General features: G+C 62.5%; 1 protein-coding gene and 1 long non-coding RNA gene across 3 annotated transcripts; one reads left to right on the forward strand and one right to left on the reverse strand.

Moving 5' to 3' along the window:
• Positions 1–444: 444 nt before the first annotated feature.
• Positions 445–3,736, reverse strand: LOC135273064 (uncharacterized). The gene is made up of 3 exons (XR_010340941.1): positions 3,489–3,736; positions 1,836–2,651; positions 445–1,067 (listed from the first exon to the last, which is right to left on the reverse strand). It is a non-coding gene; the product is annotated as an uncharacterized LOC135273064 (long non-coding RNA).
• Positions 3,737–4,329: 593 nt separating this feature from the next.
• On the forward strand, positions 4,330–15,140 carry GABRD (gamma-aminobutyric acid type A receptor subunit delta). 2 transcript variants are annotated; one of them, XM_064371921.1, is made up of 9 exons: positions 4,330–4,477; positions 9,886–9,998; positions 10,258–10,325; positions 10,425–10,645; positions 12,084–12,166; positions 12,681–12,818; positions 13,559–13,714; positions 13,997–14,214; positions 14,391–15,140. In XM_064371921.1, the coding sequence occupies exons 1-9, from the start codon at positions 4,410–4,412 to the stop codon at positions 14,688–14,690; spliced, it is 1,365 nt and encodes a 454-aa protein (XP_064227991.1). In that variant the 5' UTR covers positions 4,330–4,409; the 3' UTR covers positions 14,691–15,140. The 2 variants fall into 2 exon arrangements, with proteins under 2 accessions (XP_064227991.1, XP_012323307.2); XM_012467884.3 differs by lacking the exon at positions 4,330–4,477 and adding an exon at positions 7,330–7,435.
• The last annotated feature ends 9,247 nt before the right edge of the window (positions 15,141–24,387 follow it).

Genomic DNA, 24,387 nt, shown 5'->3' on the forward strand with positions numbered 1-24,387 from the left:
CTGGTCTCGAACTCCTGTCCTCAAGTGATCTGCCTGCCTCGGCCTCCCAATATGCTGGGATTCCAGGTGTGAGCCACTGCACCTGCCTTTTGATTTTTATTTTTAGACACAGGGTCTCGCTCTGTCACCCAGGCTGGAGTGCAGTGGTGCGATCATGGCTCACTGTGGTTTCCACCTCCTGTAATCAAACCATCCTCCTACTGCAGCCTCCTGAATACCTGGGACCACAGGCCTGCACCACCACACATGTCTAACTTTTTTTCTGTAGAGATGGGGTCTCCCTATGTTGCCCAGGCTGATCTCAATCTCCTGGGGTCAACTGATCCTCATGCCTCGGCCTCCCACAGTGCTGGGATCACAGGCGTGGCCGCCGTGTCTGGCCCATCACTCTTGATGGATGGGAACGGCAGGTTGCTTGGTCCGGATCACATGTGAGGAGGAAGGCCACACCACACGATGGGAGGGATCGCGGGAGCCCTGGGAAGAGGCTGCAAACCCAGCTTCCTGCTGGACAGTCCTGTTGACGAGCTGCTGATCACCTGAGGTCAGGAGTTCGAGATCAGCCTGGCCAACATGGCAAAGCCCCATGTCCGTGTGTCGGGTGGCCAACTCCTGCCTCCCCCAGCAGCCCGTCTGAGGCGTTTGCATGCTGTCGCCTCAGTCGTGCTGGGATGTAAAGCAGGATGTGTTTGTCACTTGATCGACAGCCCTTTTGTTAGAAATGTTACTTTGTCTTTAAGGTTTTCTACCGCAGAAAGAATTCAAATTGCCACTTTAAAAACATAAAATCCGAGAATAGAACACCGACTTCTCCACATTAGAAATGAGTAATTGTTCTTGGATATCTATTTAACTCAAGTATGGAAAAAATGTTCTAAGTGGTGGAGCTGGATTGCTCTCCGGTCCTCAGGGCCCTGGAGGCTGGAGGCAGCAGCGCCACTGAGCGTGGGTTCTGGGGGAACCGCAGCCTTCACGGCAGGCCACGGCCCGGCTCAGGCTGCTGCACGCATTTCGCATCCGGTCGTTTCTGCCAAGTTTCCTCTGCTTATCCAAATGAACGGATCCATCTGAAAATCACAGGATTAATAATTGTCATCCAAACTCGGTAACGTTCTTCCCTGCGTCCCTGCCGTTTTCTGTGTTTGCTGCATTTTCCCAGGAAAGTAGCAGAACAACCTCACAAATACATCAGGAGAGGGGTTTAAATTTAGCGAGCGCCGTTTTCTCTCGCGGATCCCGGTGAGTCACCTCCACCTCCCGGGGCCGTCCTGCTGCTGCCGAGCTGAAGCAGTGGACAGGGGCCAGCTCCCCGCCCACGCCTCGGACTCGACGCCGTCCCTTCCCCTGCGCTGTGGGCATCCCAGCATCCGGCAAGGTGTCAGCCCAGAAGAAACAGTGTAAGTGGGCTGCAGGCCGGCGGCTGAATGTCCACCTCAACCCGCAGACCACACTTGTGTGGCTTTCTGCGTGCCCTGTAGGACGTCGCTGCCCAGGGAAGAACCGAGGCAGCGACTCCCAGGGGCTAAGGCGCAGGACGTTCATTCCTTCCGGAGCCAAGTGCGCGCATTCCGCTCCACGCCATGTGGGGAGGGTATAACCTCCCTGCGCTGAGCAGAAGAAACAGGCAGCAGCTCTTGCCCTAAGCACCCACGCAGAGGGCTCTGGACAGATCCTCCCAATGGAGAGGCAGTTCCACGTGCTCCAGTAAGCAGTGAGAGTGGCTGTGAAGGAATACTGGGTGTGTAGGGGCCGAGGGCTCTGGGTGTGAAGTCTGAGCTGCCAGACCCCCCACTTTGCACTCTCGGTGCCAAGACAAGGGGGTGAGGAGCACACACCTCATCTCAAATGGGGAGACTTGCACTGATGGACATCCTCCTTGTGGCTGATTCTGAAAGCCTCATCAAAGTCTCACTCGGAGGGTGGGTTCTCCCGAAGAACAAGACGTTGCAGGGCATAGGCTCCATGTTCCCCAGAGAGCAGGCAGCCCACGCCTCTGCAAGGGGGATGCTCGTCGTCAAACAAGACGACCCAAGACTCTTTCTAACAGAGTTCAGCGTCCTGCACTTCTGACACCGAGGAACCCAATTGCGACTCTCACCCCATCATTTTGTAAAAGAAGAAAACAAAGCTGGGAAATAATTCCCTGAGGTCACCAGCCAGTTTGGAGCGGAGCTGGGACTGGCACCCAGACCTCCGACTCCTGCAGCTCTTCCCAGATTCCCAAAAGTGGCCGAGGAGTGAGCTGCTTCCATCTCAGGGACATGGAAACTCCCTGTCCCAGGGTCCCTCCACCAGGTGCCGGCCACGCAGGCGCCAGCTCCTGACCGCTGGGCGAGGCTGCTCCCCGGCTGGCGTTCCTGGTTCTGGGGTGGTCGGAGCTTCTCTGGGTGGAGGATGGGGATAAGGAGGCCGACGGCTTATACACATCAGAATGGGACGGAAGTTCGGAAATGTCAACAAACTAATTCTCGAAAACCTTGAATAAGAAATTATGAAAATTCCCGTTCTTCAGATCTAAAGTGAAACACCAGTCAGAAGGCCGGGCGCAGAGGCTCACGCCTGCAATCCCAGCACTTTGGGAAGTCAAGGAGAAGGATCCCTTGATGCTGGGAGTTTGAGACCAGGCTGGGAAACACAGTGAGATCCCATCTCTACAAAAAACAGAAAATTATCTGGGTGTAGTGACCTGCATCTGTGGCCCCAGCTCCTCCAGAAGCTGAGGTGGAAGGATCCCTTGAACCCAGGAGGTGGAGGCTACAGTGAGCTGAGATCGTGCCACTGCACTCCAGCCTGGGCTACAGAGCAAGACCCTGTCTCTTAAAAAAAAAAGCAAGAAAATGAAATGTTAACGTGGTGCCCCAGATAATAGAGGAGAGTGAAGAAAATGGCGGTGGGGTCTGAGTCATCTTGAATGAGCTGGGTGGAGGGAGTCAAGGTCAACACTGCTTGGTTCCAAAGCTCAGGAATGAAGGACAGGGAGGGCGGCGGGGAGGGAGGGCACTGTCCTGAGGCAGAGGCGCTGGCCACGGCGGGCGCGTGGGCTTTGCAGACGCGGGCCTGCACCTCCTGCATTTGCTGAGCCCCTACTGTGTCCGAGACACCACCAAGGAGAAGACGGACAAGACCCCCGTTTGGAGGGCGAGGAATGAAAACAATAGTGCCTCTCACCGGGGGCGGGTCCAGCTCTGGGCACCCAGGGACACGTGGGAACCAGGTTGCCGATGCCCAGAGAGACGGGTGCACAGCACAGGCTGGGCCGGGAACCCCGGGCACACGGGGGAGGTGGGGCCAGTGCTTCTGTACCCAAAGGACCCCCTTCGGGAGGGGCCGGTGAGCAGCCGGGAAGGGGGCCTTGGAGCTGAGACCTGCTGAGCTTTTTTGGGGCCCCGTCCCCGATTTGAGAAAGCAAGCTGGGCCCAGCCTCATTCTCCTGTTCCCCGCAGGAGGGACTGGGCCGGAATCCGCAGCAGGCCGGTCTCTGGACTTGCCTCCATCTGCCCCCTGCGCCTGTGGCGGGGCCCTTCATCCAGAAGCTCTCAGCCAGGGGACAGCTTCGCCATTTCCAAGTGTTTTCACGAGGGGTCACAGTGTGGGTCAGCGACATCACGAGCCCAGGAGTGAATACACGACACAGCGACGTTAAAGTTTGTGAGCAGCACAAGTTCACGTTCAAAAGAGTGAAGGCAGGAGATGGTGAGGCCTCCGCTCGCTCAGATCCTGGGGGCGCGGAGGGCGGACCTGGGGCCCCGAGGCGGGGAGGGCAGGGGGCGGTGCAGTCAGACCTGCGACCTGCGGCCTGCGGGGACAGCCGCCATCCGCTTTTCCTCCCCACCCGCCCCATCCAGGGTCCCCAGGACCAGGACTGCTCCCAAAGTCGTGTCGTCGGTGACTCTCTCTCTCCCCCGCCCCCCGCCCGCAGCTGCGGGGATGCCCCCTCCCCACTCCCCATCCCCTCAACAACCAAACCCCTGGCACTGCCAAAACCCAAAATCCGCCACGCGGACGTGCAGTCCCACACACCGCCTCGGGACGAGGTTCGGCCGCCGTGTCCACGGGGGTTTGCGCCTGGGTCGCCTCCCACGCGGACACGCGGAGGTCCCATCTGCGGCGCAAGGGCGGCGGTCCGGAGTGTCCGGCCCTGGTCCGGGGGCGCCGCCCGCGAAGTGGGGGCGCTGCTGGCGGAGAGGCGGGTGGGGGCGGGGGGAGGGGAGGGGAGGGAAAGGGGGAGGGCAGCCGCGGGCTGGGGCGGGCTCGGGGCGGGCTCGGGGCGGGTTCGGGGCGGGCTCCGCGCTCCATCCGCCCCCTCGCGCTCGCGCCGCGCTCTCCGGTCTCCCGCCCGCCTGTGCCGCCGCCGCGGCCGCCGCGAGCCAAGTTTGCGCGGACCCCGTCCCGCCGAGCCCGCCGCGGCCATGGACGCGCCCGCCCGGCTGCTGGCCCCGCTCCTGCTGCTCTGCGCGCAGCTGCTCCGCGGCACCCGGTGAGCGGGCGGGCTCCGGGGGTCCGGGGGTCCGGGGTGCGGGGGGTCGAGGGGAGTCGGGGGATGGGGGGTCCCGCTTCTGCCCGAGAGAGCGGCTGGGAGAGCGGCCGCGCCACCCCGCGCCCCCCGAGTCTGCGAGCCCCGCGTCCTCCCTCCTCCCCCGCGTCCTTCCTCCCCCGGGTCTCGCCCTCGGGCGCCCGGGGCGAACTCGCCCCGACGCTGCCCTTGGCCCGGGACGCGGCCACGCGCCCCCGCCCCCGCCCCGGCGCTGTCCACCGTCCGGTGCTGAACCGGCGCCCCGAGCGAGGCGAGGGCGTCCGAGCCCCCCGGTTCCTCCAGCTCCGCCGCGCGCGTGGAGGGCCCCGGTCCCGGCACTCGGGGGTCCCGCCGCGGACCGCAGGCAGGAGGGAGGAGAGACCCGGGACCTCGGCGCGGGGAGGCTGCTCGCTTCGCTGCGGGGGACGCTTTCAGTTTATCCGAATGAGCTTCCCCAGCCAACGGGTCCGGTACTGACGGGCTGTGTCGCTGTGGAGGGTGGGCCCGGCCTCCGGGGGCCCCTTTCGGAGCCCGTTTCAAATGATGTAGACAGAACTCCTGAGTGTGTGCAGGTGGACGGCGGCCAGGCGCCCCTGGCAACAGAAAAGAGATGGTGGATTTCTTCACTGTATTGGGGGGGCCTCCCCAGAGAAGGAAGAGGCTGAGAAGAAGGTCCCCCAGGTCTGGGAGCCCCTCTGGCTTACAGAGTCCCCCCCACTTCCCTCTTCTCTGGAGATCTGAAACAGGCTCCCCAGACACCCCCGGGCAACTTGGCCCCACCACTGGGCATGGCCACCTTCCCTAGGAGCCACTCCTGGGAGGACATTTAGGGGTGTCTTTGAAAATCATCTCAAAGACCGCAGAAGAAACAGCAAAAACCCATCCCCCAGCATTCGGGATCTGAGACGGTGAAGATGTGGAGATAGTGGTGGCTGGCCTCAGTAGAGGTGGCGGCACCCAGCCCTGGACGAGGTTCAGAGCTTTCCTGTTGGAGGTGCAGGGGACAGAGCCCAGGAGGCCGTGTGCCCGTCAGGAGGCCTCGGGGCCAGCACTGCTCGGCTCTAAGCAGCCCCTGTCCTGGGGAGAGCTTTGTTCTTCCATCAGTCCCTTTTGTCCTTTCTCTCCTTCAAGGTGAGAGGAAGGGCAGAGCGTCGGGGCACAGTCGTAGATGCCGTGCTGGAGGCATGGGGCCAGCTGCCAGCCCAGGCCCACAGCCACTTAGCCAAGAGGCTAAACTCCAGACCGCTCTGAATCCCCAAAGTTTTAGCCCTAGGTTGACACCAGAGCTCGTTTGGGGCAAGTCCTGTCCTACACAGACGTGAGGCTCCTCTCACCTTTATTAATCCTGCCTCGGGGCCTATCTATATACGTTTCCTGCCGGGAAATCCTCCAGGCTGCCCCCAGCCCCAGCCCCTGGGTGCACCATCTCCCTTTTCTAAAATCTGAAGATGCTTAATTGTGGCCTGCATCTGGCTCCTGGGCTATTGGGGAAGGGATTCTGTGCCTGTTTCCCAGAGCAGAAAAGCTAGAAGGCCATGACCCAGCCAGGAGGGCGGCCTCTGGGCCCGTGGTCATTGCCATCCCTGGAAGAGGGGTGCCATTGGGGAGCACACCTTGCAAGGTGGGAGGCGCACTGCTTCTCTGAGCTCCCATCTCACTCTCTGGGTAAAAACAGCTCCCACCTGGCTGCACGCTACAGCCTCTCCTTTGAGGCCATCCTGTCCACACACACGTGTGGGCTCGACCCGCTGCTCTTGGTGTCTAGGGGCAGGCCTGGGGAGTCCCCCCAGGGTGGAAGCACTTGCCGGCTCAGCCCTGGGGCCACCTTCAGACTTAGCAGGGTGCTGTCCATGCAGGCCTCTCCTCCCGTCCGTGTCTGTGCCCATCCACTGCAGAACCCAGGACAGCCGCTCTCCCTTCCCTGAGTCTCGGGGTCCTCGTCTGGAGCAGTGCTAGAGGTCCTGGGACCCGTTCCGGCCATCACCCCAGGTCCCCATGGCAGCAGTTCCTGGTGGGAAAGGCTGGGCGGGATAGGAAGGGAGCATCCTGCGTGGCGGCCGTGGGTCGGGCCAGAGTCTGAAGCCCGGTGCACGCAGCAGGCACCGAGCTTGCCGCCTGCGTGCCCGTGTGGGTGGCCCTCCGGGCTGGCGGCACCTCTGTCTCCCTGGAGAAGCTGTGCGGCGGCTCCTGCCGTGCCAGCTCGCGGTGCGCTGGTGGCGGGGCTCCTCTTTGCCTTGGTAACTGCGACGCTGGGAGCCTTGTGCTGCTCTAAAAGCAGAGCTGTGGGATCTGTGGGCTGGGTGTGCGCCGTGGAGGAGCCTGGAGGGGGAGGATCCTGGCTACACCTACCTTTCCTGTCTATCCCCAGGGCACAGACAAGTGACAGGGATGGCTTTGTTTTTCAGCGGGGCCAGGAGGGCAGGAGGCCGGGCGAGCATGGAGAGCAACCAGAGGTGGAAGCTGCCATGTGTTCAGGGCGCCCACTCTGTCCCCGAGTTTGGAGTCCTAAATCCGAGTGTAGACTTGTAGCCTGGTGTAGGGCCCTGGGCCTCTCTGTCCATCCACCCAAAGGAAACTCCAAGCCCAAGCCACTACTGGGCCCCAGGGCCACCAGGTGAGGCAGCAGCCCTCTCCCGAGATCGCCACGACTCACCAGAGTCCAGACGTCCCAACCCCGTGCCAAGCCCCCCAGGTGCAGGGCGTGTGCCCCCAACCCCACTAACTCTGCCTGCCCTGTACATCCTGAACTGAGGACGTGGGGGCCCTCCAGACCCCAGAGTCTGGCATGAAGCACACCGCCCTCTGCACGCTGGCCCTTCCCATCTGTTCACAGTGGGAAAGCGACTGGCCGCTCTCCTAGGTGAGAAATGGCGTGGAGCCCGCTTCCTTCTCGCACCCAGGGGATGGCAGAGGCGCCTCCAGGTGAGCTTCATAGTGGAGGCTGCCCCTGGCCTTGGCTTTGTGCACCCCCACACATGCCACCACCCCGAGATGGGCAAGAGACGTGGCCCGGGAAGGACGGTGTCTCCTATGGCCTCATTCCAGGCAGGCTAGATGGCAGCTGGGCTGGTCCAAAAATAAAGCCTCACTCAGATCCCTTTGCATCTGACCTTCAGGGCGACTTCCATTTGCATTTTTAATTGTGCTTTACTCAGGCCGGGACTTAATTTGATTCCATCTTATCCTTGGTCACCAAAGTGCCTGCCCCTCTGTAGCCCTGCGCCGGGCCACTCCTGGGGGTCCGGTGGGCGTGGTGTCGTGGGTCTGGGTGGACAGCGGCCCTGGAGGCTGCCTTTGGGTTGCTCCTCCTGCCAGAGTTGGGCCACCGTGGTCATCCGGGACAGATCGGGGTTGGCAAAATCTCGTTAGCTGAGGAGCGTTTGGTTCAAAGTCAAAATCTGTGAAAGGCCAGTGTGTGAAACAAGAAGAAACGTGGTTCCGATGGAAAGAGAGAGGGCCTGAGCGCCGCCTGCTGTCTCCCAAACCCCGGTGGTCCTCAGGGGCCCCAGGATGCACCTGAGGGTAAAGTGTACGGAGCAGGGTCAAGGCAGGACTTGGGGAGAGGCAGGGGGAGTGTCCACCTCCCTGCGCCCTTGTGCTTCTCCAGAACTGCGGGTTTAAGCTTTGGATCTGCTCACGCAGCACCATGGGCCGGACTGAGCCTGAAGCCCTGGACCCCTGGGCCCCGCCCCTTGCCTCCCCCTTCGGAATCCCAGGACTCAAGGGGGCTGGAGCTGGAGCTGGAGAGACAAGGAGAGTGGGCTGCAGGTGGCCTTCGTGGGACGATGGGGAGGGGGCTGCTCGCTTGGCTGTGCCTGACAGGCAGTGCAGAGGGGCGCCCCAAGCCCAGGTCGCGGTCTCTGAGGGAGCAGAAGGCCGAGGGCTGTGGCGGGAGGTGCACTCAGGAGGGTCCTGGGAGTCAGGCGTGGAGGAAGCCAGGGACTGTGCTCTTCGCTGGCTGGCCTGGTGGAGTGGCCCAGCATGGGGCGTCTGCTCGAGGCTGTGTCTGCCCTGGGGTCGAATCTGTCTCTAGGCTGGCTGGGGAGCTGGAGGCCGCTGACTCCGGTCTCCACCCCTCACCTCTCCGGGAGGGCTCGGGCCAGGCTCAGGGGCTTGGTGAGCCGGAGGCCACGCCTGCAGCCACTCCTCCACCCGCTTGGGTAGAAGTGATTCTGAGGATGCAGGGGGGTTATTCTCAAGGTCGCAGCCCGGGACCAATCCCCGCCCTGTGTGCAGGAGGACGGGTGCGACCATCGCCACAAACTGGACGGCTCCAAATGATGGACGCTCCTCCTCTCACAGCTCGGGAGGCCAGAAGCTGGAAGTCACGGTGTGGGTGGGGCTGGCTCCCTGGAGGCTCTGAGGGAAGCTCTGTTCCCGGCCGGTCTCCCGTGGCCCGTGGACACCTCGCCGCAATTTCTGCCTCCACGGTTACCGGGCTGCTTCCCTCTTCTCTTCTCAGGACACCGGTGCTTGGGTCTAGGGCCCACACAATCCAGTGTGGCCTCATCTTAACTAGTTACAGCTGCCAAGACCTCATTCCCACATAAGCTCACATGAGGCTCGGGTAGATGTGCATTTTGGGGGCCACTGTTGAACCCAGTGCAGGCGAGCGGATGGGGCCGGGGGTGCTGGGGTGCTCCTGGCTCTGACAGCATGGTGTGCACGGGGAGGGGATGCCTCCCTCAAGCGTGGGCATCCCCCGGCCCTGAGAGCTGCCCCAAGCTGCGCCGAGGTTGAGCTACACCCCAGGAGCACATGGCACTTGGGGACCTGGGCCCCACCCTGGGCCTTCCTGGGAGGAGACAGAGCAGGAGGCTGTGGGCCCTGATTTTGGGGCCCTGTCCGCTTCCTGTCCCCACCCCTTGCCTCCTCCTCACATTCCCCTTCTCCACACCACCTACGGGGGGAAGCTTCGCCCTCAGAAGCTGACAGGGAGGCGTCTTCGGTGAGGGACCCCAGTGGTGGAGACCCTGAGGCCGGCCTCTGAGGGCTGGCAGAGGAGGGAGTCAGGGAGGCTGTTATCCTGGGAGCTTGGCCCATGCTGGGGGGGTCTTGGCTGTTATCCTGGGAGCTTGGCCCACGCCAGGCCACCTCCCTCAAAGCCAGGAGGGCAGAGTGCACGCTGAGGTCAGAGGAGGAAGCCGGGTCAGGGCCGGTGGAAGAGGCTGAGGACCTCCCCGGCATCCTTGTGGCCAGCTAGAGCCTCAGGGACTGGCCAGGTCCCTGCCTACCAGGGCTCCCACAGCGGGCCCCCTGCGCCCTGGCCCAGAACAAGTGCCCAGAACAGTGTTGCGTCCCCAGAAGGGACCCGGGCTCAGTGGAATCCAGTTAAGTCCTGGCCCATCTGACCAGTGGCCTTGCATCCCCAGAGCAATGAATGACATCGGCGACTACGTGGGCTCCAACCTGGAAATCTCCTGGCTCCCCAACCTGGACGGGCTGATAGCCGGCTACGCCCGCAACTTCCGGCCAGGCATCGGAGGTGAGGGGTTGTCCAGGCCGGCAGGAGCCGCGGGAGCTGGGCGAGGCTGTGGGTGTGTGGCCTGCTGGGCTCTGGGCAAGGGAGGCTGGCTATCCCAGGAGGCTCTGTCGGAGCCAGGCCCCCACAGAGAAGGACAGGGAGGTGCAGCTTCTAGGGCCGTGACGGCCGACTGCGTGTGACTGGGACCCGTTCAGGGTCCCATCCCGGCTCCCGCGCTGGGCCGGCCTCAGCCCTCCTGCGTTTTGCCCCTTCCTCGCAGGTCCCCCAGTGAATGTGGCCCTCGCCCTGGAGGTGGCCAGCATCGACCACATCTCAGAGGCCAACATGGTAGGTGCCCCGGGCACGGTGGGTGCCCACGGCCTCTGCCCCGGGCTGCACATCCCTGGGGGAGGAGTGAGCTGACCCCCGGCTCCCCCTCCTCCACAGGAGTACACCATGACGGTGTTCCTGCACCAGAGCTGGCGGGACAGCAGGCTGTCCTACAACCACACCAACGAGACCCTGGGCCTGGACAGCCGCTTCGTGGACAAGCTCTGGCTGCCAGACACCTTCATCGTGAACGCCAAGTCGGCCTGGTTCCACGACGTGACGGTGGAGAACAAGCTCATCCGGCTGCAGCCCGACGGCGTGATCCTGTACAGCATCCGGTGAGCGGGCGTCACCTGGCCCTGGCCGGTGGGTCAGTGCCCTGACGGGAGAGCCGGCCCAGGCCCCGCGACGGCGCCCAGATGCTGCGGGGCTCAGGAAGGCTCGAGCGGTTTCTGCTGCCGGGAGCTGGGGGTGGGGGCCGAGGTTGTGCGGTTATTTTTATCCCCCGCAGCTGCCGGGGAGCAGCCGCTCCAAGGTCGCCGACAGAAAGCCGGCAGATGTGGCTTTTTGGCCAATGCAGTGCCTTTTGGTTCTGAAAATGAGGTGGAATTCACATAACACGAAATTAACCTTTTTAAAGTGAACGATTCGGTGGCATCTGGCAGATTCGCCACGTTGTGCGACCCACCTCTGTCCAGCCCAAAACATGTCAGGACCCCGGAAGGAGACGCGGCCTCGGAGCAGGTCCTCCCGACGCCGCCCCGCGGAGCCCCAGCGGCCGCCCGTCTGCTCTCTGTCTCTGCGGATCTGCCCAGAGACAGGAAGAGCTCATTGAAAGGGAATCGCATGCCACGTGTGGGGCCCTCTGTGACTCCGACTTCGTTCCTAGCTTTTTGTCCTCAGGGTCCATCCCTGCTGAAGCTGGGGTCGGGGCCGCCTTCCCCTTCACGGCCAGGTGATGCCCTCTGCAGGGACACGCCGCACCTGCCTCCCATCCCTCTGCCGAGGGCGCTTGGGTCGCTTCCGGCGCCGGCGAATGTGAATATGCTGCTGTGAACACGTGTGTGCGCGGATTCGTCTGAGAGCCTGTTTTCAGACACATGCCTCTTAAAAATGGAATTAGTTCACAACGTTTGAAAAATCAGAAGGCAGCTGGGTGTAGTGGCTCATGCATGTAATCTCAGCACTTTTTGGAGGCTGAGGTGGGAGGATCTCTTGAGCCCGGGAGTTCGAGACCAGCTTGGGCAACAGAAGGAGCACCGTGCCTCTACAAAAATAATGAAAAATATGAGCTGGGCTTGGTGGTCTGCACCTGTGGTCTCAGCTAGTTGGGAGGTGGAGGTGGGAGGATCACATGAGCCCCCGGGTGTTGAGGCTGTAGTGAATCAAGATTGCACCACCGCACTCCACCTTCGGTGACAGAATGAGACCCTGTCTCAAAGACAAACAAAAAAATCAGGATATTTTGCACAAGAATTTAAATATCTGACCTCTCCTAGAAAACCAAGTGCGTGGCAGCTCTGGGCTGATTCCCATGTGGCCCTCAGTCGCTTGGGCCAGGGCCTGGGTGCTCGATGGTCCTAAAGGAAGACTCACAAACGTCTGTGAAGTTGAGCGTAGTTTTCAGGTTTATCCGGATTCTGAGCAAACAAAGCCTGGATGTAGCTGGGGCTCCAGGCAGCCCAGTGCTCAGGGGCCGTCTCTGCAGGGGAACTGCCAGGCTCCCTGGAGTGCTGGGCTTACCCCGAGGCCTCACCGACCTGCTTGTCCTGGCAGAATCACCTCCACCGTGGCCTGCGACATGGACCTGGCCAAGTACCCCATGGACGAGCAGGAGTGCATGCTGGACCTGGAGAGCTGTGAGTGGACATGCGAGGCGGGCGGGGGCTTCTCTCGGCCTGGGGAGGGGCATGCTGGCTTCTCCAGCAGGGACAGAGGCTCAGCCTGGCCCGGCTCAGGGTGCAGAGAAGTACCAAACCAGCTTCCCCATGATCCAGAAGCCTGGGCAGGAGGAGAAGGGGCCGGAAGGCCTGGGCAGCCGGGCCAGTGGGTCAGCACCCTGCCTGGGGAGCCGGGCCGGCGGGTCAGTGCCCTGCCTGGGGAGCTGGGCTGGTGGTTGGTACCACCGAGCCAGCTCAGCAGCCCCTGTGTGTCACCTGACAATCATGACCCCACCTTTGTCCTATCCACCTGCCCAGGGGAGCCAGACGTGGTCCCAGATCCGAGGGCCTCCTCGCTCCCGGCTGGGGTCCTGCTGGGTCCCGCCACGATGGCGTCAGCCCCTGCAGGCTTTCTGTGTGGACGGAGCCCTCCTGCCAGGGCTCCCAGGGCCAGGGCCAGGCTCTGCCGCCCACCTGTGTGCTTCTCCCGCAGACGGTTACTCATCCGAGGACATCGTCTACTACTGGTCTGAGAGCCAGGAGCACATCCACGGGCTGGACAAGCTGCAGCTGGCGCAGTTCACCATCACCAGCTACCGCTTCACCACGGAGCTAATGAACTTCAAGTCCGGTAGGGCCCCCGCCCTCCACAAGCACCTGCCACCCCTCCCCATGCACCCGCCTGGGGTTTTCACGCTTTGTGGTCGAGCCATGCGCAGGCCCCCAGGGCCCCCAGGATGCAGCTGGCACGCTGCTGCCTTAGGAACCTGCTCACTGGCGCTGGCTGCACCCGGGCCGGGGCCTCCGGGCCTGCCATCGTGTGGGCTGGGTCAGGCCTTCCCATCTTCATCCTCTTCCCAGCACTCCAGGTTTACAGGGAACCTGAGGCGTGGGGAGCTCTTTTAGCCTGGGGTCTGCAGGGCTCAGGGGCCAAGCTTTCCACGGCCACCTTCTCCCCCAGCCCCACCACCCTTTCTCCCCTCCACCCCCTATCATCTGGAGCCGGTGAGCCCCGTGCTGGCTCCTTCCAGAGCCCGGCTGTGCCTGCAGGAGCCTTAGGAGAGAAAGGGGTGAGCCCTCCCCATTGGCTGTGAGGGTCCCTCAGGGCAAGTCCGGCAAACGTGAGGCCAGGAGCAACGTTAGCCTCTCCCTCTCCTCTGGGTGACCCTGCTCAGGACCAGCCTGTCCTGCAGCCAGACCTAGGGCCCAGTCCCCTGACACTTCCGGCCATGTGGCTGGTGGGTAGAGCAGGGTCTCTGTCGCTCTTCTGAGACTGGCCGGGGGTCCTGCAGCCGCCAAACCCTGAAGCCCTGGAGTCCCGCTGCGGGCTGGGCTGGGCAATGGTGGGGCTGACGGTGGCTGTCCCCGCAGCCGGCCAGTTCCCGCGGCTCAGCCTGCATTTCCACCTGCGGAGGAACCGCGGCGTCTACATCATCCAGTCATACATGCCCTCCGTCCTGCTGGTCGCCATGTCCTGGGTTTCCTTCTGGATTAGTCAGGCAGCAGTGCCCGCCAGGGTGTCTCTAGGTACGGGGCTTCACCGCTGCTCCAAGGGAGCTGGAAGGGGCGCCTGGGGAGCAGGACTCCCTACCCCTTGGCCGGGGGCCCGGCATTGGCCTCCGGACCGTGCCAGCTGTCCCGGGGCAAGGACCAGCCAGACCAGGCCGAGTTGGGGGAGCAGTACCTGCTCCCTGGGGTGGGCATGGGGGTGGAGGCCAGCAGACCCTCATCTGTGGGTCACAGGCGCCGAGGCTGGGGCCAAGCGGCGTGAGGGCAGGGCTACGGTGATGGCACCACCTGTGCCCGCAGGCATCACCACGGTGCTGACGATGACCACACTCATGGTCAGTGCCCGCTCGTCCCTGCCGCGGGCGTCGGCCATCAAGGCCCTGGACGTTTACTTCTGGATCTGCTACGTCTTTGTGTTCGCCGCTCTGGTGGAGTATGCCTTCGCGCACTTCAACGCTGACTACAGGAAGAAGCAGAAGCAGAAGGCCAAGGTCAAGGTCTCCAGGCCCAGGGCGGAGGTGAGGCCTGGGGCTGAGCCAGGGACAGTGCTGCTGGGGGCCCCGACCAGGACCCCTCAGCCGCCCCCGCCCACTGCAGGTCCCAGCTGCGCTCCCTGAGCGTGGGGGGCTGGGGCCCCGCGTGGGAGTTCCTGTGGACCGGCACTCAGCCCTGTCTCCCCACCGGCCCTGTGCAGATGGACGTGAGGAACGCAATCGTCCTGTTCTCCCTTTCTGCCGCCGGCGTCACGCAGGAGCTAGCCATCTCCCGCCGGCAGCGCCGCATCCCAGGGAACCTGATGGGCTCCTACAGGTCGGTGGGGGTGGAGACGGGAGAGACCAAGAAGGAGGGGGCAGCCCGCTCCGGAGGCCAGGGGGGCATCCGCGCCCGGCTCAGGCCCATCGACGCAGACACCATCGATATTTACGCCCGCGCCGTGTTCCCCGCGGCGTTCGCGGCCGTCAATGTCATCTACTGGGCGGCGTACGCCATGTGAGCGCGGGACCCGGGCCACCCTCGCTTATCCTGCTGCCCGGCTGCAGCAGCCCGGAAACTTCCTGGGAGAAGGAGCCCTCGGGCCGTGTTTCCTCTCTGCGTGTTTCGAGGTGGGATGACCCTCGCCTCGGAAAACAAGGGGAAGCCTCGGCCTCCTGAGCTCGGACCCCAGCCTCACCCGAAAGGCCAGCCTGGAGCTCCCGGCAGGCGGCGTGAGACCCGCACGGACGAAGCAGCAGACGGTGTGACCGAGAGGCCGAGCCCGGCTGGGGTCTGGGCCCTTCAGAAGCCATGGATTTTTAGCCTCAGACAGTGATCCTGGTTTCTAGGTCTTTGCTCTGTGGGATCAGGATGAGCGCGTGGGAGGCGGGAGCGGACGTCCACCCGGTGAACAGCGAAGGCGTCTGTGAGGTCTCGCTGGTCCCAGCATGAAATAAAGCCTTGGCCGGGGGCCGGTTCCTTCTCGCTCACTGTGGGGCACCTCACTCCTGTGCAGCTGCCTGGAGCCCACCCCAGCTGCCCGACACCCTTCTCCAGCTGCAGGCTCCCGGGCGGCGGGGCGGCGTTTGGTGGGAGCTAGCTGTGGAAGCCCACAGAACACCCAGGGTGGGGCACACCTCGCCCAGGGGAAACAGAGGAGCAGGGTCCTGAGAAGCAGGAGAGGCTTCGAGGGAAGAGCTTCGGGAAGTGAGGAGCCAGGTTTTGTGATGCTGACTTCAGGCACTGGGTCTCCTATCTGTGTCCCTGGGCTGTGATGAGGCCATTTTCTCCAGGGGTGTGAGGCAGGAGCCTGTGGTGACCTTGGGACGGAGGGAGCTCAGGGCTGCTGGTCCCACAGCCAGGGCTTTTGAGGTGCCTTCCTGGGATCCTGGGGCTCAACACCAGACGGGGACAGAGACTCGGTGACACAGGGGCTCAAGGGCTGCACCCCAGATGAGCCACGTCTGGGGTACTGAGGGAGGGCCGAGATGCAGAAGAGGCCTGGAGGGGGCGAGAAGGACTGCTGCCCCCTTGGTCCCTGGGGCCCTTGTCCAGTGGGTGTCCAGGGCTAAGTGCCACCGTGGCCCCCTCTTGGATGTGAGGATAGGCTCTCTGAGGCCACCGAGGCCCCACAAACACCACAGCCCCTTCCCACCTGTGGCCACTGCCACAGACACAGGGTGACCGCCCTGCAGCCCAAGGACCCCTCCGGCCATCGGAGCAGCTAATGGGCAGCTCTGAATGAGGGGTCCAGGTTTTCCGGGGTGCCGGGTCACGACTCGAGGAAGAGCCTGAAGGGAGCAGTTGGAGCATCTGCCAGGGCTCTGCCATCGCCGCAGGGTCCAGGTGTCCGGAGCCACCACACGACGGCTTGCAAGGTGGCAAAGTTGGCCAGGGCAGTGCCCCGTGGAATCAGGGTGGCAACTGGGTCTGGGGGCCCCACCCCCATACCACCGAGGACCCAGGGTGACCGTATGAGCCACCTGTCTTCAGCATGACCTGTGGCGGCCCCGATGGGTGGGGCGGGCAGCGAGATCAAGTCACCCCTGGGGCCCAGGCATTGCACCTAGGGATGGACGAAGGCCGAGCTGCCGCCCCCCAGGGCCAGGCTGTGCCCGAGAGCAGATGAGGGCATTGCCCCCTCCTGCCCAGACCATGGCCCCATGCTGCACCTGTGTCCCCTGCTGGAACCCCCCACGCCACCTACTAACAGCCGCTCCTCACTCCCAGGCTGCCCTTTTGGGCCCCTGCTCTGCAGGGCGAGGTTGTGAGGTTCAGCAGGGCATCCTGGGGGTGGGACGGACCGGGCTCTGGTGTAGCCACGGATCAGAAGCAAGCAGAGGACAGGTGGCCGGGAGCAGCAGAGCCAGATCTAGGTCAGCTGCAGCTCCCAGCCACCTCCTGACACCAGGGCGAGGCAGACTGAGCCCGGCCAGCTCCCTGTCCAAGGACGGGGACACCCCTGCAGGGCCCGCTCACCATCCCGCCTCCGGCCCTCTGCTCCCTGGGCCTCTCTGCAGGGTTCCGCTCCCTCCTCCCTGGAGCCCACGTTGCTCTGGGGCGAGAGCCCAGGCCACAGATGGCGCACCCTGTAGCTACAGTCTGGGCCCGAGGCTGCCACCACCACCGCCCACCCCAGGCCCCCAGGCTCCTGACCCAGGGGCAGGCCTTCCACCCAGGGCAGCCGGGGCGGTCGGCTCCAACTCCTGGGACTTTGGGGGAAGGGTGGGTGGGTTCAAGATTCTGGAAACTATTTGGGGGCATCCCCTGGACCTGCAGGCTATTGGGCCACCCCCCACACCCCTCTCTGTTGGGAGGACCCTGGGCCCCATCTCTGCCTTGTCCTCCTTGTGGCCGCAGGCTGCCCTCTTTCTCAGGCTGGTACCCACGGGGAGCTATTTAAAGCCAGCCTTTGCAACTGCCTCGGGCACCCACGCAGCCAGGCCCGCCCGGGCAGCAGCCGAGCCTGATTCTGCAACCAGCACGCACTCCCCCCGGCAGGCTGCTGTGTCTGCCCACATATTTACAGGGCCAGGAAGAAGGACGGGAGGGTGCATGCTTTCAAATGCGACTTCTATTCCGGTGGTGAGGGCAGGAGCAGACTGAAGGCGGGGGCGGGTCAGGGTTTGCAGCCGAGAGGAACCTGCCTGGGAGGGGGAGGCCGTGTTGCCTGTGACGGAGGAACCTGGGGCCGAGGTTGATGGGCAGAGAGGCTGCCGGGGCTCCATGAGCCCTCATCCCAGCAGGGACAAGTCTTTGGGGGCTGATGGCTTCCTGGTCTCCGTGGAAGGCTGGACCGCGTGCCATGAACATTGACCCCTGAGCGCCCCCTGAGAGCTGGGCCCCCTCTTCCCCGAGGCTGGAGGCTGCAGGTGGGGCGAGAAGGGCCAGGACGTAGGGGATAGCGTCCAGGTTCTCCGGGCGGGGCAGGCGTCAGCCATCACCCCGGCCCTCCCCTCCAGCAAGGCAGGCGGTGCACAGGCCACACGGAGCTCACACCTGAGAGAGTCCTCGTGTGAGTTACCCTAGAAACAGAGCCTGAAGCAAAGACTTGGGTGCTGAGAGTTTAGTTGGGGCTGGGGGTGTCCACTGCCTAAACCGACTACCAAGAACCAGGCGCCTTAAAACAACAGAAATCCGTTGTCTCCTGGTTCTGGAGGCCGAACGCCCCAAACGAAGGTGATGCAGGGCTGGTTTCCTGTGGAGGCTCCGGGTAGAACCCTCCCCCCGCCCCTCCTGCTTCTGGAGCTGCTGGGAACCCCTGGCTGTCCCGGGCTGGCAGGCGCACCGCCGCAGTCTCTGCCTTGTCTCTGAGTCACTCTGCCGCCTCTGTCTCTTCTCCTCTTCTCGGGGACCTGCCAAGGATTTAGGGTCTGCCCCCTTAAGCACGGCCTCGTCCTAACTGCACCTGCAAAGACCCTAGCTTGAAACAAGGTCAACATTCTGAGGCCCCGAGTGACTCTGGGCTCCATAGAGAGGGAGGAGGGAGAAGGAAAAACAGGAATGCGCTTTACAACCTGGGACAGCCAGGTCCCAGCCCCACTGGGGACCCCTGCCCAGAGCCAAGGGGAATGTGCCTCCATACCGTCCTTTAAAAATATTGTTTTAAATTTAAAACAAAATTTTTAGTATAGACAGGATCTCGCTATGTTACCCAGGCTGGTCTTGAACTCCTGGGGCTCAAGCATCCTCCTGCCTCAGCCTCCAAAAGCACTGGGATTACAGACCCGAGCCACCCCACCCAGCCTGAATTGTCCTTTTGAAAAATGAGGGGCTGGGCGTTTATTCCCCATCCCCCACCCAGCTCACACCCCCAGGTCTGCCCAGCGTACAAGCTGGACGAGACCCTGCAATGCTACGGAGGGCGCTGGAGGCGGCACCGACCGCGCGTGCGTTTTATCCGCCCCCACAGCTGCTGCTTAAACCAGATGCGGCCGGGTGGGGGGCGCAGCCCAGGCCCCAGAGCAGCTGGGAGCCCCCGCTCTGCCTGCACCTGCTCCAGCAGATGCCACGTTCAGCTCGTCCGTGGCTGAATCTTCAGGGTGGTGGCAGCCGCAGCAACGTCGACAGCCGTGGAAGTCACGGGGGCTGGTGACGAGCCAGCCTGCGGGCACCCCCACGGCAGGAGGCCCTCCTCCTCCTCCTGCTGGCAGAGGTTACGTCTGACGCAGTGACCGAGGCCCTGCCGAGGGGCGAGCCTCGGTCACCGGCCTGTCAGGTGGTGTCACTGTCGTCGTCGCTCTGGGCCCCTGCATGGGAGCCACAGGTGTGGACCCTCCAAGCTCTGTGGCCCAGACCCCACTGAGGGCAGAGCCTCGTCACCCGCTTGTCAGGCGCCGCTCTGGGCCCCTGCATGGGAGCCACAGGTGTGGACCCTCCAAGCTCTGTGGCCCAGACCCCACTGAGGGCAGAGCCTCGTCACCCGCTTGTCAGGCGCCGCTCTGGGCCCCTGCATGGGAGCCACAGGTGTGGACCCTCCAAGCTCTGTGGCCCAGACCCCACTGAGGGCAGAGCCTCGTCATCCGCTTGTCAGGCGCCGCTCTGGGCCCCTGCATGGGAGCCACAGAGGTGGACCCCCCGAGCTGCAGGCATTCTCCTCCCTGCAAACACTCTCTCGTGCTAACTCAGTGGGGCAACCCCTGCCTGTGCCCGCAGCCCACCAGCCGGGGGGCTCCAGAGGAAGGCTGACTTCGGAGCTGCCGTCCTTGCCGGGGTCGAGGGTGGTTCCAGAGGCCCTGGCTTTGCCTTCTCCGCCACCGTGGGCCTCGCCCCACAGGTCAGGGAAACAGTGAGGATCCGGGCAGCGGCTCAGGCCTCCAAACTGCCGTGGACTCCACAGACCAGCGCAGGACCCCAGATGGGTCCATGCACCTGCCAGATGGCCATGGGCCGGGACTCCACTGGTCACTCAGCACCCCCAGAGATCCCAAAGTCCTTCCCTTCTCCGGGACAGAGCTGCTCTGAAGACACAGCAGTGATGGGCTGGGGGTCTCCATCACACCTGTGTGTGGTGCTGCAGGAGACCAAGCCTCTCCTCCAACCAGCGTCCGGCCGAGTTCTGGAAATGAGCGACCGAGTCAGTTTCCCGCCGCGCCTGCGGGTCCCGGCCTTCTCTTCCCGGCCCTGGGTTGTTTCTGGCTATTCAAGTCTGGTGCCGTCTCAGCTGCGTGTTCATCGCCCACCCCAGGGACACGGCGGTCCACGAGCCACTGACGGCGAGGGTCAGGCACCCGGGCTGCTCCGTCCCTGCGCCGACACCCACCTTGCCTCCAGTGGCTGGCGCAGCCACATGGCTCCTGTCGCAGGATGCGGGGCGGCGCGTCCTCCTGCTGACGCCGTTCGCACAGCTCAGCTGCCCTGGAGCTTCTCAGCAGCTCTGCCTCGTGCCCGCACCATGCCAGACGCTCCACTATGAGCATGTCCTCTGGACCCTCCTGGGACCCAGGCAGGTGGCAGTCCCTGTGGTCTCACCCAGTGGGGCCGCCCCCCAGCTGGGCACTGCCCAGCACTTTGGGAGGTTGAGGTGGGAGGATTTCTTGAGTTCAGGACTTCAAAGCCAGCCTGGGAGCCTGGGGAACACAGGGAGACACTATCTCTACAAAACAAACAGAATAATACAAAATAGCCAGGTGTGGTGGTGCACACCTGTGGTCCCCACTCCTCGGGAGGCTGAGGTGGGAGGATCGCTTGAGCCCAGGAACTCAAGGCTGCAGTGAGCTGTGACTGCACTCAGCCTGGGCAACAGAATGAGACCTGTCTCAAAAACAAATTAGAAATAAATAAATCAGGAAATCAACAGCAAGCCCACCCCCAGCCCCAGACCCCGCCTGCGTCTGTTTCGGCTGCCATGGACGGGTGGGCGGTCAGGCCTGAGATGAGGGTGCCACGCGTGGGGGCCTGGTGAGGCCCTCCTCCTCTTCCGGCTGCAGACGCCGACTGCCTGCTGTGTCCTTATGTGGCAGAAAGTGGCCAAAGCCTTCTCAGGCCTCTTCCGGGGGCCCTGATGTCATCCCGCTCACCTCCGCACCTCACAAAGGCCCCACTTCCTAACACCATCACCCCTGGGGGCAGGATTTCAACCTAGGAATTTTGGGGCGACAGAAACATTCAGCCCACAGCAACCCCTTCCTCACGCTCCTCCAGGTGAATCAGGACCGCTTCTGCCTTGCTGGGACATGAAATCCGTCACCATAAATGGGTGCTTCCACGTCCTCCTCCCGCCGCCCCTGGTCCAGCATCCTCTGCACCATCCCAGCCAAGACCGCCAGTTCTCACCAGAGCCACCAGCCAGGACCCGCGGTGACCCGCGCCATCGCCTCCCTGCTGCGGCTGTGCAGAGGCTCCAGCTTGGGTCCCGGCTGCGGTGAGAGAAGGCAGGGCACACTCTGAAGAGGACGAGTGTCACGAGTAACGTCCCCCAGGAGACACTGGAGTCCCCGCCCCTGGCACCAGGGAGGAGGACCGTACTTGGAAATAGGCTCTTTGAAGACGGAGTCAGATGGAGTCCTGTTAGATTAGGGTCAGCCCTGAACCCACACTCTGTCTTTCTAGGCCAAGAGGACAGAGGCGTGGGGAAGAGGGCTGGTGGGGACACATGGAGATTGAGGTGGCATACCTACAAGCCGAGGACCACCAGCACCAGGAGAGAGGCCGTGGCAGACCCTCCCACACGGCCGCGAAAGGGCCCGCGCCGCCCACACCTCGGTTTCGGCCTTCGGGCCTCCAGGACTATGAGACAACACATTCCTGTTGCCAGAAGTCACCCCTTGTGTGGCCATTTGTCACGGCAGCCACAGGAAACTGATCAACCAGCATCTCTCAAGGTAGGTGCCCCAGGCGAGATCATTTCAGACTCCAGATAGAAGCCTCGTCTCCTCTAACACGTGGGCTGGAACTTGGGAGCGTAATACTCACGGGTGAATTCACCCCCAGTGACCCCAAGCCAGGCCTCGGTTCCGACGCCCTTCCTGCTGGGGCCCTGAGCTTGGCGTAACCGACCTATATGACTGCTCGGCGGTCTTCTCTGCGGACTGTGGCTCTTCTGCTCAGCGCCTGGGCCTGATTTTCAGCACCATCTGCTTTCTGGCTGCAGGAGAGAAGGGTCCTTCCAATGCCACCATGGAGAACTTTCTGGCTTCCGCAGAATTCCCTGAGGCCGCAGCTGGCTCCAGACTCAGCCCCGGGGAGCGCTGTGCAGGCCAGCTTTCAGTTGCCCCACCTTCCACTTGCAGGAGGCCCTCGTTGTCACTGTCCCGGTGAGACCCAGCGCCACAACCCCACCCTGGGGTTTATAAGACCACCTCCAGGACCCACTGTCTTAGCTTGGGTGGTCCCCAAAGCCGAGCCTGATATGAGACTTCAGCGCTGTAGTTATTTCGGGAGGTGATCCCAGGAGGTAGGAGTGAGAGGTGGGGTGAGACGGGGAGGAAATGCCTGTGTGATTGCAGGGGCTGCCTTGGGGGTCATCTGTACTGTCCCTACGTCCCTGGGGCCCTGAGGAGCCACAGGAATGCCCCTCAGAATTGTCCTTCTAAGCACAGGACGTTGGGGCATGGAGGAGCCAATCTGCAGCCCGGTTGCCTGAGGGGTGCCCCCGGGGAGAACTCCCCACCTTTCAGGCTGCCCAGCACCTGGGCTGAACAGTTTGCTGTGGAGTCGGAGAAAGTCCCAAGGCAGAACAGCCGCAGAGGCGGGGGCAGTGTTTGGATGAGACTTGCCGGGTGCCTGGTGACAGCCCACCCCAGGCCCCTGAAACTATAGGCAGGCAGACGGCATATGGCCCAGGATACCCGGGGCACCTGCGGCCAGGAGGCCAGCGATTTCCCACAAAACAAACGTAACCTTTTTTTTTGAGACATTTTGGGGAAAATGAACGTGCTTTTCTCTCTCGCCTTCCTAGATACAGAGCTTCGCCTACGTCGGTGGCTAGGAGCGCGGGCTCTGCAGTGACCAGCTGGCCAGCTGTACTGACCGGATATGTAACCCTGGGCAAGGCATTTACCCCAGGCCTCAACATCTTCATCCCGAAAATGGGGACGGGGATGACACTCCCTCACCGGGTTATTTTGAGCCTCAACAGGGGTCGTCATCAGTAAGACGCAGCCGGGCCGGCGCCTGGAGTGCTACGGCTCAGTCATTCACTTTTATTAGCTGGTCTAAGGCAGCCGCCTGCCTGGCTTGGGCAGAGATCAGCCTTGTCAGAGAAGAAATGCAGAAACAACACTCGTTACTATTTAGGTTTAGACACTGGAAATAGGATTTACAGCAAGATAATAGCTTTGCAATCTGGACTATTGTGTTAAAAATTCCCTATCTGGCTGGGCCCGGTGGCTTACGCCTGTAATCCCAGCACTTTGGGAGGCCGAGATGGGCGGATCACCTGAGGTCAGGAGTTCGAGACCAGCTTGGCCAACATGGTGAAACCTTGTCTCTACTGAAAATATAAAAATTAGCCAGATGTGGTAGCACGTGCCTGTAATCCCAGCTTCTAGGGAGGCTGAGGCACAAGGATTGCATGAACCCTGGAGATGGAGGCTGCAGTGAGCTGAGATTGCACCACTGCACTCCAGCCTAGGTGACAGAGTGAGTGAGACTCTGTCTCAAAAAAAAAAAAATTCCCTTACTAGGCCAGGCATGGTGGCTCCTGCCTGTAATCTTAGCACTTTGGGAGGCAGAGGTGAGTGGACACTGGAGTTCAGGAGTTTGAAACCACGCTGAGCAACATGGTAAAATCCCATCTCTACAAAAAATACAAAAATTAGCCAGGTGCGATGATGTGTGGCTACAGTCCCAATTACTCGGGAGGCTGAGGCAGGAGGATCGCTGAAGCCCAGGAGGTCGAGGCTGCAGTGAGCCATGATCGTGCCACTGCATTCTAGCCTGGGCAACAGAGCAAGACCCTGTCTCGAAAAACCCCATTTCCTTACCTCTCTCAGCTCCCGGTTACCATGTCCCTAAGGGTGACTGGAGGAGATTTGGTCATAAGTGTGCCCCTAAGTGTGCTGCCAATCATGCTTCCTGCCCCGCGGAGAAGGATTTCACCTAAGAAACGGGGAAAACCCGCCTCTCCAGGCCCAGGAGAATCGGAAGGAGGAGACAGGTGCAGAGTGGAGGAAGAGGGCTCCTGCTGGCTCCCGGCACTAAGTGGCCACCGTGGCCACACCAGGCGGATTGTCTGGCCCACCGTCTTGAGCTTCTAGAGTGACAGGCTTGCGTCCACCGAGGCCAAGGGGGAGACCTCAGGAGAGAGGCTGGGGGCTCCGCGAAGACCGAGGAGCTGAATGGCACGTTGGGGACGAGGAGCCTGGTCAGGCACTTGATGCAACCAGACAAATCTTTTGTCTCTGGCTGGGCACAGTGGCTCACGCTTATAATCCCAGCACTTTGGGAGGCTGAGGCAGGCAGATCACCTGAAGTCAGGAGTTCAAGACCAGCCTGACCAACATGGCGAAACCCCATCTGTACTAAAAATACAAAAATTAGCTGGGTGTGGTGGTAGGCACCTACAGCTACTTGGGAGGCTGAGGCTGGAGGATTGCTTAAAACTCGGAGGTGGGGCCGGGCGCGGCAGCTCACGCCTGTAATCCCAGCACTTTGGGAGGCCGAGCAGACGGATCACGAGGTCAAGAGATCGAGACCATCCTGGTCAACATGGTGAAACTCTGTCTCTACTAAAAATACAAAAATTAGCTGGGCATGGTGGCATGTGCCTGTAATCC

The sequence above is a fragment of the Aotus nancymaae genome, unplaced genomic scaffold (assembly GCF_030222135.1).
Source record: "Aotus nancymaae isolate 86718 unplaced genomic scaffold, 86718_ANA_hifiasm-v0.15.2.pri h1tg000250l, whole genome shotgun sequence".
Taxonomy (NCBI): Eukaryota; Metazoa; Chordata; class Mammalia; order Primates; family Aotidae; genus Aotus; species Aotus nancymaae.

Coding starts and splice junctions, on each gene's coding strand:
- GABRD (XM_064371921.1), top strand. CDS start 4,410: ATGGACGCGCCCGCCCGGCTGCTGGCCCCGCTCCTGCTGCTCTGCGCG. Junction 9,999..10,257: donor CTTCCGGCCAGGCATCGGAG/GTGAGGGGTTGT, acceptor CCTTCCTCGCAG/GTCCCCCAGTGAATGTGGCC. Junction 12,819..13,558: donor GCTAATGAACTTCAAGTCCG/GTAGGGCCCCCG, acceptor CTGTCCCCGCAG/CCGGCCAGTTCCCGCGGCTC.